Source organism: Leptosomus discolor, chromosome 12 (genome assembly GCF_034619465.1).
Source record: "Leptosomus discolor isolate bLepDis1 chromosome 12, bLepDis1.hap2, whole genome shotgun sequence".
NCBI lineage: Eukaryota > Metazoa > Chordata > Aves > Leptosomiformes > Leptosomidae > Leptosomus > Leptosomus discolor.
Window position 1 is genome coordinate 16,514,006 of NC_141402.1, and position 16,905 is coordinate 16,530,910.

Consider the following 16,905-nt stretch of genomic DNA (forward strand, 5'->3'; position numbering starts at 1 on the left):
ATTTGATTTTATGTTATGAATAAAATGATGGGAATCTTTTGGTTAAAATATTAGTCACTTGAGGATACGCTGGCATTGCTAGCTTGGATTAGTGTTTTCTGATGCAGATGCAAACCTATGACATAAGAACACACACCACCACCCCCCCCGCCAGGTTATTTTCCTATTTTGGATCCAGATTGGAGACAATTCTGTTAGGCTGATTCCAAGGAAATTTAAGAGATGAAATGTGACTACATTCAGTTGTGACTTTATGTGATGGTTGTCAGCTTGTCAAGAAATAAAACTAAAGAAGGAAATATGGGGTGAAGGGAAGCCTCCCTCAGTGAAAAACATGGATCTTTCTTGGGAAGGCATGAGAATAATTTTCTACAGACTCCAGTAACCCAAAACATCAACTAGACACATGCTTCCTCCTTATTTATATTTTGATACAGTTATACACACTGTCTCAGTATCCTTCTATATAGAAAAGCTATGGTAAAGCAGTTGAAAATGCACAAGTGTCCTTAGATCACTGGAACTTGTTCTGGCCGGGCCTAGTGGTGAAGACAAAATGTGTTGGCTGTCTGTATCCTAGCAAATTGTACTTTGTGGATATAGATTGCTAATTACAATTTTATGTATGTATTTCTCCTTAGAAAAATGGCTTTACATGTAACAGGCTCCCCATACATTCTTCCTACACAGCACTTTATGTGTTCTGGTTTAATTTAGTCTATTGACAAATCAGTATTTGTTCTAAAGAAGGATTATTCTCCCTCTTCCATAACCAAAAAAACCTGAGGCACGGAAAAAATGAATGACAAATTCAGGCTGTGATATCAATCCCAGACCCAGCACTGTAGTCCAAGAGTCTGCCTGCAAACTCAGATGTCAGTTCCCTGTTGTGCTGAGCACAACTATGTTCCAAATATCTATTATGAGTTGTGTTGGGTTGTTTTTCACCACCAGGGATAGTGTCCTGATCAATTGATGTATCTGAAGTTACCTTTGGTATCTCTTTAACCGTTTTCCTAGCAAATGAATGTCTATAATAGATTTAAGTGCTGTTCAAATCAATGCAACCTGTGATCTGAATCAACAGAAATTCCTCCCCAAACTTAATACATTTTAAAATAACATTAAGAGACAAGTCAACAGAAAAGAAAGGACTCCTGCAGCCGTAGAAAATCTGATTCTGATTTTCTAACTCTAGCAATGAAAAGGCACCATAATACAGTCTTCAATCTGTACATTACCCTCAAGGTTTCTCATGCCCCGACTATCACTCAGACCAAACTGACTTTTCATAAAAGCCTTACTTAAGCTGTTAAACAGTCCAATGATGGACATCATGGAAAAATAAAATAATGATAGATTAATGATATAAAAGGTCATTAACCATCATATTAATAAAATACAGGATAATATGCTGCAGTCCTTGGCTACATTTCATTGTGGGTAATTGCATCCCACTCACCAAGTGTTGCACAGCTTTCTTGTGTACTAAGAGAATTGTTACGCCGGCTCACCCCCAGAGCTAGGTGCATTTCTGTCTGTGTAACATGACAGATGGCTTGAAGTCCTTTGGGATCCTTTGCATTTAACTCATGGAGCAGTACAGGAATTCAAAGGAACAGATGTTCCTGTAATGTCTGGGAAGAAGATAAGCACCTCCATTTACTTTTAGGAAAAATATATTTGATATTGTCAAATTTCTCAACAGATATACCAAAAAAAAGAGATATTTTTAATACAAAGTTCATTGCTTTTGTGATTTAAAAGGCATTTGCCACTGGGTGGATTTTTATCAGATTTTTTTTTTTATCTAGTTGCTAATATTAAAACAAACTAGATTTTAGACAGGAAAAGGAGGATGGAGGAAATAAATAAATCTTTATGTAATGTAACAGGAAAATTTCTAGCCACGGAGTAGTCATATATGGCAAATGCAAATCACCCAGTGTGTCGGGGTTTTTTTCGCAGTGAAATCAGCTGTACTAAGTAGAACATAAAAACTGACTGCACTTCTAGTGCCTTAGTGGCTTTTACCACCAGAGGGCTGAAGCACCAGCTTCGACACGATAATGAACCTGCCCTGCTACACGAGCCAAAGACACCTTGGATTACATTGAAAGGTAGGCATTGCCATTGGAATTAACACTACAAATTCATATGCTTAAAACCAAGATATTCCTTAATACAAAAAAAGTGCAGCTTTCAGAGACATTCATGCTTTTTTTTCTTTGTTAAAATGACCATTGTTACCTTCTAGAAAGCAATAGCAACTTTCCAGATACTGGGTTTTTTAGCAAGTCATCAGAGTATTTCGTCACCTATGTTAGTGCAGAGATTTCTGGGCAAATTACCTCCAGTTCAGCTTAAAATCAGAAATTAGTGTGCAACTTCTATCCTCTATTATGTATCGGGTTTTGTGCTTATTAGGCAATTGGCAAAGCAATGTAATAATGTTCTAGCAACTGAATGGGGGCATCTGAAAGAGAGTAGCCCAATTTACAAGCCCTAAGCTGTCATACATCACACTGAGCTGGAGTAATGGAAAAGCTACACAAATTTGCTTGACAAAATCCACAGTCATGGTTTAGTTTGCCTCTGCAACCAGCTTCCTGCTAGATTTGTCCCTGTGATCTTGGCCCAAAGTTCCAGATTTCTATTTCCAAGAAGCATGAGCTTGTTGACAGAGACCTTCGGTGCGAATGTGTATGTTCTGCCAGACACATGCATTCTTTAGCCTGTTCCAGCTCAAGCCTGTTCTCTTTGGAACACAAAACAAGAGAGATAAACAGTCTTCACGCTGTTGTAGAGACACAGAGCCAAGATCTGATCCAAGCGTTCAACTTCTGCCATGTTTGTTTTATAGCATATAAATTACCAACCCGGCCCACAGTTCAGGAAATTAAAATATCATTCAAGATATAAATGACACAGACCAGGAGGAAACAGAAAGAAATTCTGTGAACTTCTAGTGTTACAGCACATTACAGCTACTCCTTTCAACACCACTGTGTAGTACACTTCTCAACGGACATAACAACCCCACTGTGCACATAACCTAGGTCTGGCATTCTATGCACAAAAAAGAGCAAGGCTGTTTCATAAAATGTATGTTTAGTCACAGCTGAACGTAACTGCAAAAGGCAAAATCATCTACAAAGTATTGACAAACCAATTTCATGTAGTTTTAGCTGGGATTCAGGAATCTTCACAGGTTGGAGTGCAGGATTCATCACAGACACATCTTTAACGTGTCAACACATGGACACTACAACTAAATCTAAAGCCACAAATTGCTCGATTGTGTTAATTTTTCAAGAGACTTGTCCAGTTCTTGCTGTGAATCGTCATGACACTGGAGGATAAAACAAAAGCCCACCTAGGTTGTTCTAGGGGGTCACCCTCACAAACTTTCAGGGAGAGAAATTTCCTGGGTTTAACAATCTCTTTGTCCCCCTTTTCTGCCTCTTCAGTCAAGGGCTCAGCACAAGACTTTATTTCAATAATTTTTTAAAATAGTGAATATTTATTTTCAATAAATAACTTACTGAAAAAGAGTTTACAAAGCTGTTGCTTCTTCCAGACAGCCTTCTCCCTTGTGGCCCGACAAGCAAGATGATTATTTTGGCATTGTTTTCAGACTTTGCAGTTCCATAGTCCCAAAGAAGGTAAAAAATTGCTTTGTTCTTAAGGTGACATCAAATTCCACTGGATTCAGTGGGCAGCTACCATAAATAGGAGTGAGAATTAGATCAAGATTTTTGAGGCATGTTTATGCTATCCTTAGTCCCAAATGACTCTGTGTTACAGACATGCATTTAATGGCATAATTAAGATTTTAAGCACATAATTTATTTCTGAAGATGATACTGTTTTATTAAGAGCAGTATTTTGTCACCTTCGAGTAGCTGGGGAAAACAAAATCTCTTAAATTTTATCTGTATGATTATATGAATTTAAAGTAGCACATATATGATTATTTTTCAAAATGGATCATAAAATATGTTTTAATTTATAAGCCCTGTAGGCATGACACTCGGGAAAGAGCTAATTCATATTGCAGTGTATCAGCAGGAAAGATGAGGATAACAATGGAATTGAAATAATTCCTATTTTTCAATCACCGGTGTTCATCACTGATGAAAATTTTAGCTTAGGGTGTAGTTTGCTTCAGCAAGACTAAAACTTAGAGAAGAGAAATATATATTGGTGTGTTGCCTTTGTATTCCTCTAAAAGAATTACACTGTATTTAGACACTATTCTGAGGGTTATTGTAGAAAATTTTGAGATTAGACATATAGCAACAAGAAAAACTGAGCGAAGAACCACGTCTGTACTTCTTCATCTCTTTCAATTAACTTGTTGAATTAGCTCTATCAGAAACCTGTAAAAAGGAGTCATTTATAGAAACAAAAGGGCAGGTAAGGACTCAATCCTTTAGCTTTCATGTAAGCAAAATAAATAAAAAAAAATCTTATCAGGCCAAAAGAGCTGTGTTTACTTACAAGATTTCAAGATTAAACAATAAGCTTTCCGCTCTGTGTGAAAAACTGCAGGCATCTGCAGCATCCTGCATCGTACCACATCATCCCACAGATATTCTTAGAGCTTTGTCAGAACTGAATTTGTCACTGTGTGACTTTTAGCTGAAACTCTTTCCTTCTGGTCAATATGTGAACATCTAGCAATGATAGCTGGACCTGAATTTTCTGCATAATGTCGTATTTCACCAGCCGCTGACACCAGTGGAAAGAACTCCCAGTGATTTCATTGGAGTTTGAATTAGGCCTTTTGTGACAGCAGTGTGTCTGTTCATTATAGCAATAATTATTGATAACAATTTTGATAACATATATTAATGTTATGTGTTATTTATCCTAGAAACAGCTTATTCTATCAAGGTTAAATAACTAATATATAATGTTAATAAAGTCTGTACGTATTTCATAACACTAATGACGTTATCTTTCTACTGCTCTTATTGGTGCCTCATGTGAAATGAAAACGGGTGAGTTTGATCAAATGTGACTTGGTAATGTCCGGATATAATATGTGATAGACACAAAACTTCTACTCTAGATGGCTACAGCAGCAGCCTAGTCACTACAGCATTTTACTATACCAGGGTTATTTGCTATTTTGCATATTTTATCCAATTAAGGACAAACTAATTCTCCTCTAGTAGGATTCTACACCCAGGAATGTCTCATCTGGCCTTTAAATTCATTTTTGTGCACTACAATAAATTACTTATGTTTCCCAAATCAGTCATCACTTACTTATTAAATGCTGTTATTTTGCTAATAATTATTGCTGCTACTTAGTAGCCACAGCATCAAAGCCAGGCCAGTGCTGAGCCTTCTAAAAAAAGGGCCAGAGCTCCTTGTACACAGTGTGCAAATAAACAAAGCACCCTTGTCCTGCAGACTTTACAGTCTCGAATTCCAGCTCAGAAAAGTACTCAGTAACTGAAAGGCTTGCGTTACAGAATCCAGTTCCATTTCATCCCTGCTAAACAATTCCTGTTCTTGCTGCCCCTCAGGAAAATCTATTAATACGGGTTTCTTTCGAGCATCTGCAACGGCACACTGGAGCCGTGCAACACGAGGAAGACTGGCTTATATAACTGTGCAGCTTTGCACGTACTGGGAAAAATCCTTTCAGCAGCATGATGGTAGTGAGAATGCTGTGCTGAAACCTGTGCTGAAAACCCCATTCAATACCTACCGTGATTTAGAAATCAGCTCTGTGTTATGACGCTAATTAGCAACATTCCAATTACATAAAGTTTTAATTTATTTTTTACTCTAGTACTTTGTAGTTCTTTTACAACTTTGAAAAGAAATATTGGAATTCTACGCGGATTAGTCATTAGGGGAGTTTCAATATCAAAATAATTGGTCTTGTATAAACGTGCTTTGCTGCTGTAAAACTTCATTAGCCCTCCACCAGAGGGCAACATCAGGAAAAAATACTTACATAAATCCAAAGAGCAGTTGCTTTTAGGATATTGCGGCTACAACACACGTTTTCATCAGGGAATCTTACTTTTAAAATATGCTGTTTACATTTTGGCACCAACTAAGCAAGTGAAGGAGCTTAATAATTTTAGAAGGCTTTGTTTAGAGCACAAGTTATACATTATGTTTTGTTATTAACCAATATACAGAAACTTTAAGGTTAGCATGAAGCCTAAGAGAAATCGGATGGTTATGACTTCGAATGAAATACTACGTTTTGCATCTTCAATCTATTTCAACGTGATTAAAGGCAGAAAATTACTACTAGATTCTGGAAAGAAAACTAATTCCGTTCAGAATGTGTCCGGCTCATTCCAGTGCTGTAAACACCACAAATGGAGTCTAAACGTTACGCTGGCCTGCTCAGAGGCGTGAAAGCAGAGGACACAAAAGCAATGGAAAGCGTTAAACGCTTAAGAGAAAGCCGTCACCAGCACCTGCCTAACACGGTACCAAACGAGCGGTGTGAGTCAATACGGCTGTAGAGACCACCGCACCTTCAGCACAGGCGCCGTCTGTCCCCAGCCAGAGCAGCATCTAACGCCCCGTTCCCCAGCAGGGTGAAGGCCGTGTCCCTTCCCCACGCGAGCGGCACCGCCGGCTCGGCGCGGCTGGCCCCGGCGGGCGGCACAGCCCGCGGCCTCGGGCCGGCCCCGCGGCGGGGGGCGGTGACGGCCCCGCCGGGCCCCGCGGGCGCGGCTCTCCGCGGCGCGGCGCTGTCCGCGGTGCTGAGGGAGGGGCGCGGCGCTGTCCGCGGTGCTGAAGGGGGGAGAGGCGCCCGGAGGGTGCCGCTCGCCGCCGCCTCGGGGCGCGACCTGCGCGGCCGCGCGGCGAGCAGCGGTGCGCGGGTGGGCGGGCGGGGGCAGCGCGGGCGCGGCAGGCCGCCGGGCCGTCCGAGGGACAGAGCCGGCGGCGCCGGGGCGCGGGGGTGCTCCGCAGCGCTCTGCCCACGGCGGCGAAGCGCACCCCTCCCCCTCCGGCTCTACAGCCGGGGACACCGCCAGCGCCAAGCCGAGATTGCTCTGAAACGCTCCCGCAAAGGGATCTCCGTCCCCTCCCAGCCGGGCATGGCACTGCCTCTACCCTCCGCCGCGGAACCCTGCAAGGCCGAGAAGAGTTTCTGACCGTGCCCGGCAACTCCGCGCTGCCGGGAAACCCGGGGGCTGCCTGCAGCGCGCTCAGAGTCCCCGCTCGCTGCCGCACACAGGCGCGCTCCCTCGCCCTCGCCCTCTCCCCCCCCCCCCCGGCTCCGCACGCCGTCTCCCCCTCTCCCTCTCTCTCACACACACACACACGCGCGCACGCTTTCTCTCACTCTCCTTTTACCCGGAGGTGCACTGATAGCCATTTAATGAGGGGGAAAAGTTAAGAGATTAAACCAATATGAACCATCGTTGCTCGTAGCAGTGCCCTACCCAGAGCAGAGCAGAATCCAGCGAGCACCCCTGCAGGAATGGAGTCGGTAAAACAAAGGATTTTGACCCCTGGCAAGGAGGGATTGAAGAATTTTGCTGGAAAATCTCTTGGTCAACTCTACAGGTAAGACTGAGATCTCTTATAGGACTCTGCTTCCTAGAAATAATTGGAAGATTTTCTAAACCGCCAGCTGCTGAAGCAGGTCGAATGTTTTGGGGAGGTGGAGGGGCTGGGAGCTGCTGAGATACTGCTGATATAATCTGGATCCTGGAAACTAGTGCTGAAGCTTCTCAATATGGCACCCTCGGAACTTCTCTATCTGATTCGTAGATGGTGTCAGTAAATATATAGCGAAAGATTACCCCATCTTTCTCCCACAAAATCAGGATCCCATCTTGAAATCATAATCAGGAGAGAGCATCTTCCTGTATTTTTGTTCCGTGTTAATTTTGCAATGGATCTTTCCCCCTGCCCTTACCAATCATTAAAAATAATAATAATAATAATAATAATCTTTCCTGGTTTCGATTAGTCTCATCCCTTGTGTAATTCATCGTCAGAGGAAGATAAACATGGACATATATAAATAATTTATATCCGAACGATTTTTTTTTCTCCTGAAGCTGAAACATATAGAGGGATGTGTTTAATTATTTATCCGTCTGCCTTGAGAAGCATCCACTTGTCTTACAAGTAATACACAACTGCAATTGCTAAACTCAAAAGCATCACTCAACAGTATGTTTCTGTGTGTACAGAACATTTCTACCGTCTTTGAGCCCTGTACACACAGATAAACAAGCCCAAATTCTCCCATACCTAGAAAGTGTATGCACTAAAGTTGACACATCGAGGTCCTCTGGCGACTTGAGTGACCTCCAGGACGCTTGAGAATAGTCTGTGAAATTCCAATCTATTTTCGATTGTTCCCTCTGCTAAAAATTACCCCGAAGTTGTTTGTTTTGTTTTGTTTTGTTTTGTTTTGTTTTGTTTTGTTTTTCCGAATTACAGATTAAAGGTAACTGCGGATTTATCTGCCTAGGGTAGGTCACGTAAAACTCTTTTTTCCATACCTATGCGGCAGTCTTGGGCACAGGCACAAGGCTGTTCCACAGCATGAGTCACAACTTCTGCTGCCATTTTCAGGAAAGGGGATATATCAGTGAAGTGATAAAGACGGAATTAAGATTTCCATTTTAGTAGGGCGGGTACAGCTTTGAAAAACCAAAAGCAAAACCAAATCCATTAACAACACAGTAAATATCCTACAGTTCTTGCTCATATTAAAGTGTAATTTTCAACCATCAGAAAAAAAAAAAAAAAAAGAAAAAGAAATATTGATAATCCAGAATAACTACTTAAAAGATAATTAAGGAAATAAACATCTTTTTTCGCCCTAAACGACTCTACAACATACAAATAAAATGATCAAGCCTACTGCTTTTCATATAGTCACACAGTGAATAATGGAGAAACGGTGTTTATATTTTTCAGCAAAACTCCGTTTGAACTCCCCTCTTGATTAACAAATGCGCGTTTTACTAATCTTTTTCAGCGCACAGGACTGAAGTGTTTTGTTTCCGATTCTTACAATTAAAATAGTTTTCCTGTCCCTTACACATCGATTTCTAGTGTCTTCCCGAAGACAAGAAGCCCATTCAGGGAGAAAACATTTCTACATCATCCTTTATTCGCACGAATGAATTTTGAACATAAACCCAAGGTGTTTTATTTTATTCACAACTTCAAGACATTTCTTTAAGCATGGAAATAGTTCTCCCAGCAGAGAAAAATCGGGAGAATTTCAACTGGATAGCTATTGTAGAAAATACCTGTATTTTCTCCAAAACACGGAGAACCTTTTGAGCCTTATTCTGCTAATTGTTACTGCCCCATTAGCCGGATGAATTAACCTCAAAGAGATACTCCTCCGAGGAGAATTTCTGGCGTGAGAAAACACTCCTAGAACAGTGGTAGGAGAGTCCTGAGTGTCGGGAAATGGTCACATATTCGGTCCTCAAGACGACAGAGCTGGGATGGAAGCAGTTAGTTTTCCTGTCTTTTAAATATCTCATTAACTACAAAAGAAGATTAAGAGATTCATCATGGGACGTTTGCTCGATAAATCCGATCTTTCTCACTACCGACACGGCGTTTTTAAAGCTTTTCCACCAAAGAAGAAATAAAATGAAATGTTCTAAGTCACCTTTCGTGGATGGCAAGGTGGTTGGTGGGGTTTTTTCAGTATTTTTCTGTTGCTTCAAAATAGCTGCAAGCAACCATTCCCCTTCAGATTCCTGCACATTGTTTTCTAGGAGATTGTGTTCTCGTGTAAAAACCAGGGGGTGGGGGCAATGAGATCGAGCTTAAAGATGGTCTGGGAATGTTAAACCTGCTGAGCCATCACACGCTCACAACGTGTAGCTGAGCAGACCCTTTGGAAAGACTTCTCCGGAGATGCCAGTTCTCTAAAGACAGTCATGTTTTCTTCCACTGCATGTGACAGCCATTTTGCAAACCTAAAATAAGGAGCAATATCGCCCCCCTCTCCCCGTCTGTTAATATTTCTTTTGTTCCCAGACCTGAAGCGAGATGCACACCAAGATCATCCCCCTTGGTGTTTCTAATTCAGCAAGGAGGGGAGAAAACCTTCTCCAAAAGACTGTTTCGGTTTCCATACTATGCTTCTTGGGCTACCCAACATGGCGCCTCTGCAGTGGTTACAGATGATGTCTTCTTAATGCGTCCTACATATTTAAGCAGAAGTCTTTAATGATAGATGAGCAATTCTCAGCTAGAGCTCCTCCCTGGGCTTCTGCGGCGGGGTGGCGGGGGGAGCTGGGGATGACTAATCGTGACTCCCACAGGTCATTGCTAAAGAACAATTGAAGGTGAGTGAAAAAGAAGGAATAAATCCTCAAATCAATCCAAACCAAGCCAAAGGGGCGGGGGGAGCGGTGAATTTAAGCCTTCAGTAGCACCCCGGCGGCCAGGGCTTGACTTTCCCTTCTTGTGTCGGGCAGAGTCCTAGAGAAGAGGCAGAAGCCCGGGGACACCATCGAGCTGACGGAAGATGGAAAGCCCGTGGAAATGCCCGAGAAGAAAGCCCCACTGTGCGACTGTACCTGCTTCGGGCTGCCCCGGAGGTACATCATTGCCATCATGAGTGGACTGGGATTCTGCATTTCCTTCGGGATCCGATGTAACCTGGGAGTGGCCATAGTGGATATGGTCAATAACAGCACCATACACAGAGGAGGAAAAATTATTAAAGAGGTGGGAACATTTCCCTCGTAAATCCCGTGTCCTCCCAGTACAACTCCCAGGTCACCTTTAGCCCAGGCGAGACGGGGTCGGACCCTTTCGCCCCCGCTTCGGTCCGCGGCTCTTCCCGGTCCCGCCGCCCCCCCTCGCACCGCCCGGCCCCGCCGCCGCCCCTTGGAGCACGGAAACCCCATTCCTGAAGGAGAAACAATTTCTACCGATTATTCCTGGTTTTCCTTTTCGGTTCCCAGCCCAAAGCCGTTTTATGGTATTAATTTGCGGGCAGATTCATTATTTCCCCCCCCCCCCTTTTGCACACACCCTTAACAAAAGCAGGTACCTGGTTATATAAATGCAGGGGACAGGGGACGGAGGGCGCCGGGCAAGCGACTGCCAGCGCTGTAACGGAGGCGGGGAGTTTGTGCGGGAATGTTTGAAAACACCGGCGTGAAAGAACTTACGTTGATAAAAGGCGCTAAATAAGACCCGTTTTAAAGCGAGTTCTAGCGCAGAACGTGGTGAATGCTCAATACGGACGGGTGTTAAACACACAAGTTTGGGGACAAAGCAACCCCTATAGCTTACGCCGGGCACAGGCAAGAGGTAGGTGCTTACAGCCGCGGCCGTCGGGCAGGGAGGACAGAGGACCTTCCGTCCCCCCGGCCGCGCCGCGCCGTGTCTGCCAGCCCGGCAGAGCCGCCCCGGGGCGCTGCCGCCGCAGCCGGGAGGTCCCGCGGGTCCCGGCGGGTCTCCGGGTCTGCGCTGCCCCAGCCCGACGCCGCCGACCCTGACCCGGCCGAGGGGGCTCCGGTCACCCATGAGCCAGCCTGCCCCTCGCGTGGCCCACGGACGGTGCTGGTTTTATCGCTGTTACTGGATCGATGTTGCCTGTTATTGATCTGGAGCGTTTGCCCGGCGCCCCGCGTCCTTGTCCCTGTCCCCCGCCGACAAGTGCCGCCGCCGGCGGTAGAAACTCCCCCTCGACTGTCCGGTCTGAAATTACTGGGGTGAACGCTTTAGTCTGGCACGATTACAGCCTTCCTCTTCTCTTTCTCTCCTTCTCTCCCGGTCCCTTGCGTTGGAAGAAAGCGAAGTTTAATTGGGATCCTGAAACGGTCGGCATGATCCACGGCTCTTTCTTCTGGGGATACATAATCACCCAAATCCCCGGCGGGTATATCTCGTCCCGGCTGGCAGCGAACAGGTAACGGCGGCCTCAATAGCCCGAGGGTCCCGTCCGAGTCCAAACGGGAGGCGGCCGGGGAGCGCGGTTCGGCGGCGGGGGGAGACACTGACCCCCGGAGCCGGGGCACGGCAGGACGGCGGGGGGAGACACTGACCGCCCCCCCCCGGAGCAGGGGCACGGCAGGACGGCGGGGGGAGACACTGACCGCCCTCCCGGAGCAGGGGCACGGCAGGACGGCCCGGCCGGCCGCAGCCGGGGCTCCCCTGCACCCCTGCCGCAACCCACCCCCGGTTCAAAGGCCGTCGCGTTGGAAAGGGACAGTTGCACGAAGTCTGGAAACGCGGGTGGGCTGATGCGCGGATCACCTATCTTCAGACCACCTGCTGGTCTTGCGGAGCTTATCTCGTGTCGGTTTCGTTTTCCTTTAATACGTGATTTAAGGAGGTTGTGGCAATGATATTCACACAAACCCTATTCAGAGGCAAATTCAAAAATTCATTATTTCATCAAAGCTTGAGAGATTTTTTCCCCATGATTGAACGAAGTAATTTTATAATTTTATGATTTTTATTTTAATGAAAACGAAAACCATCAGCAAGAATTTTCCATTAATGCAGAAATGATTTTAGAATGGTCGAAAAACATGTTTCAATGAGACTTCCACAGTGAAAAGAAAGTGCAGATGGTGCAGGGACTTAAGGACTCGTTTCTATGGTGTCTGGCAGTTTTTCAAGCACCCAGGGTGCGATTCTACCTGTTAATTAGATCCACTGAGTATTCAAGACACATGAGGCTTTCACATCCATGCTTAATGCCATAGGCTCACCGTTTGCAGAAGCAGCAAAGGTCCTAGTGCCACTCTTCCAAACAGTAACAAAGTAAGTGCAAATGGATACTAAAATCATCAATATATACCTTTAACTCTTCTCAGGAGCGTGCAACATCAAAGGTAGGCCTGGATAGGCAGAGAGGCTTCGCCTGGTGATCAAGCTTACTTGTGTGTGTTTGAGAAAGAGGGGAAGGAGAGAGGGGAGCTATGGTACAAATGCTTTCTCCAAGGTAAATACTATTTAGACAGAGATCTACATTAAAAATAATGAGTATTCGCTAATGGAGACATGCTCTGTAACTGAGATAACCCTAATATCCCTCCTTTTAAAGCAACTAAACCACAATACATTTATTAAACTGAAGTATCCATTGCCTGTCCGTTTACAAGTGCCATCTTTCTGACAATGGTTCAGAAATGTAAAAGGCTATTTCAAATAACAATTAAGAGCCAGTTAAAGGGTACTTATCCTTCATTCTTCGAGTATTTTTGCATCTTTACACAGTCTATAATTCGACTTGGAGAATCAAAAACCTGTCTTCATTCACCCGAGCAACAGCAGTGAAGTCATTTGAATCAATCCACATTTAAACTGGTGCAACTACAAAGATTTGCAAGACAATGGCAGGGACATTCCCAGGAAAACTCAGCAGTAGAAACACACAACCTGGCATATGTGAATCAAATTTTCCTCCTTGTCACAAACATTTACCTTTACAACAGTAAATGAAGACTAGTTCCAGTTATTAGCCTGGGTGTATTTTAACTCATTGATTTTCACAGATTAGTGGTTAGTTAGCACTATTGTGAAAGCTTCGCAGACAACTCCAACACAATGCAAATGACTATGTAAATCACAGATTTAATTAAGGAACTAGCTATAACATACATGCCAGTAATTGCAAATAATAAAATATGGATTGTGGCTGTGATTTGTATTTAGTTTGTAGAAAAAAAAATGGCAGAGAACAGAATGCTGAGTGGCGTGGTTAGGTGTAGTGGTTGGAACAAGGAGGTGAAAATACAAGTTAGTTCTTGAATGTACAAAGAGATTTTGACACCTACACATTCAACCTGAAATGAACAGGATGACTGTAGGGTGGAGTGGCACCCAAAATAGGGTGCAAGCCTTGATGTCCACACCCTTACCAAGAAACCACATCAGAAAAAGTCAGACAAGCGAGTTTGCAGGCCTAGAGGCCTACAGCACCAACAAAATATTGTGATCTACTATAGAAGTCTCTGCTGACTTACGTGTCTCGTGCTATAGCCACAACTGGTCCCTTCACACTGGGGTGAGTGACAGCCAAGTAACTTTTTTTTTTTTTTTTAGCAAACCTCACTGAATATCTTTGTCATGTCAATGGTTTCCTTTGCATTCAGAGCAAGTCTGGATTTATACAGGAAAATGAAGTTCAGATATGTTCTACATAAAAAATAATAGACTCTAGAATAGCATCACCAGAATCAAGATGATGTGTGAGAAACTGAGTCTTGAGCTCAGGAAAAGGGGACATTTTCAAAAGTTTCATTCCCTGGAATGGGAAGGAGATAACGATTGCATGGAAAAGATAGAATGAGTGAAAGACTGACTCCCAGCTGCTAAGAGCGTCAAAGAAGGACACTGGGAGGAGGTCAAGGTGTCCTTTGAGAGCTTAATTTGTTATTGACAGGGAGTTGCTGAGTGTACGGCACTGAGTTTGCTTGACATTAAGATTCAGTCTAGCATCCAATTATAGAGATTGGGTTGACAGAATTCAAAAGTTTCTCTAAGGTAAAACACATGAAAGAAATGACCCTCCTGTGGTATCAAGAAAACCTTTCTACACACAATGGATTAATTTCAAACTGGGCCGAAACCCTCCATTTTGATTCTGACCCTGTTTTAAAATGCTTACTGCCAGTCAGGAATTAGCAACTCTGGGGTCTGAACTCTCTAACATTTTCTTCAGCTGAGTCTGTCAATGGGTACCATTTTACTGAGATCCTCTGCTAATTGTAGAACTCTGGGCTGCTGCTGCACCATTATTGTGTTCTGCCTTGACCCACTGCTCTGATCGTGCATAGCTCCCTCTTACTTCTGACAGATCAGACTTAGTGATTTACAGATTTACAAGTAGTAAATGGAGTTTCTCAGGAATTTGCACTTGATAGCTTGGGTCTCCATTTCTGTCATATTGCATCACTGAGAATTTTCTGTTACAGAGTATTTTCAGCCCAATATGGAGAAAAATGCTTTATTTAAAAGAGGTGTATTTACAATGCTGTAGTATCAACAAGGTCAAACACAACTCTGATAAAAAATTCCAGAGAACATTCAGAAACAGCACATCCCCTGAGCATTTCCCTCTCAGGTGCTCAGTAGAAGTTCGGCTAGTGTGTCACAAAGGTCAGTGTTCCTGAACACTTTCAACCTCTGTTGACTCCTGTAGGAATGGGGAACCTTCAGTACATTGCAAGACAACGTAATTTTTCAAAAGGCATGTATTAGGCCTCAGGTGCTTCCTCATTTGCAATCAGTGAAGCTTTAAATTTGCATCCCTCGAGTGGTGTGTGAAAATAGAAGAGGATTCCCTTTTGCCACAAGAGGCTAGAGACCTCTTCTCTCAGAGGAGGATCTGCCTCTGGAAGACGCTGGTACGAAAGCACTATGCAAGGGACTACAGTAGACCAGGGGAGCAAGGGAAGCGCATTGTGGAGTCCCATGGGTAGGGTTTATCACAGCTATACCTTTTCTCAGGGTTAAGTTCTCAACGAACAATGAACAATTCACCTTGTCACCAACTAGGTGTGACATGGTGATAGCAGATAGTATTGAGCAGGCTCTGGTAGTTTAGAGAAGGCATCTTGTCACATGGACATCCAGGTTTGTGACTAATCTAGGTTACTTCTCCTATTTGAATGTAGGTACAGCCTTACACTGAAAAGACTGCCCTTCTCCCCAGGCTGGGGTACACTGGGAGTAGAATTCATAGTCCCTGTAGAGATGTTTCTGTAACTACCTTTATCAAGAGAAAATCGGCTATGATTCAGAGCTTTTGAGCCTGCTGGGGCAAGAATGGACAAGGAGATTCCAGAGACAAATCCACAACAATATAAATGTTTGTTGATTACAACCCTTTCTGATTAGTAATAGCAAAGCTTTCTTCCCCCAAAATGAATCGAGTGAGATTTTTATGTTTTTTTTTTGCGACTGTTTGGGATTCAATGTTATCTTTTTCACTAAATCACAATGTATTTTGACTAGTGGGAGCAGGGTTTCCAGGAGGAAGGAACTGAGTTACTTTTGCATTGTTTGGAAGCATTTTTCCTTGAAAAATACACAAAACCATGAAAACTCAAGTGTGATGCCCTAACACCATATATCCACACTACTTAATCAGCTGAGCTATTACTCATAATGGCAGATAATGCCATTTAAAAGCACATAAATCTCATTTGAATGCTTTTAAATTACAGGGTTTAATATCAGCATGCCAGAGGCTCCCACCAGAGGGGCTGTCATTATACAATTAGAATGCAATGTGAACAGAAAGGGCATGAAACACTGACAGTCCTCGAGCCCCACCTAGTCTGAATTTCTACTTAGTCCATGAAAAGGACTTTTCCTAGGGCTGATCAGAATTCATCTAATCTTTACAAATTTTTAAAAACAATCATCATTCTCAGTGCCTAAAGACAGTTAAAAAAAAATGGTTTGGTGGTTCTTCAACTCTATCATTCAAAACTTCATTTAAATGGAACGTGTTTAAACACCAGTGGCCAAGAAGTTTAAATGTTCCAAAAAAAAATGCAATGAATGGAATATTCTGATACCAAATTCAGAAAGGTCATTTAATGATTACATTCTTTTGTACTATCTTAACAACTATATTATAGACAGATTTTGTTGTTCAGATGCTTTGAAAATGGCAAACTGGACACTGGTGCAGTTTTTCTTGACTTTGAGCTCCTCCAGGAAGATGTAACTGTTTAACTGGGTGAGTGAGTTAACAAGCACATCAAACCTCAGGTGTTTTATGTCATTCCCAGCACGTATATCTCCACCTGCACAGTGCATAGGGACCCCAGGTTGCTTGGGGTACTTGCCTGGGTCATCACATGGTGTGATGAAACCCCTTCTTTGTGTGTTTTGCATAAGCAGGCGAGTGCCTATAACCAGACTACTGGTATTTATCACACTGGGAGACTG

At 43.4% G+C, this 16,905-nt stretch overlaps 1 protein-coding gene across 1 annotated transcript in view; it reads left to right on the plus strand.

The window, feature by feature from the left end:
- The first annotated feature begins 7,471 nt into the window (after nucleotides 1-7,471).
- The window catches only part of SLC17A6 (solute carrier family 17 member 6), a 31,473-nt gene continuing 22,039 nt past the window's right edge, over nucleotides 7,472-16,905 (plus strand). Inside the window, exons 1-3 of the mRNA XM_086472065.1 lie at nucleotides 7,472-7,557; nucleotides 10,458-10,710; nucleotides 11,784-11,902. Coding sequence (XP_086328191.1) covers nucleotides 7,472-7,557; nucleotides 10,458-10,710; nucleotides 11,784-11,902 — 458 coding nt within the window. The remainder of the gene's footprint in view (nucleotides 7,558-10,457; nucleotides 10,711-11,783; nucleotides 11,903-16,905) is intronic.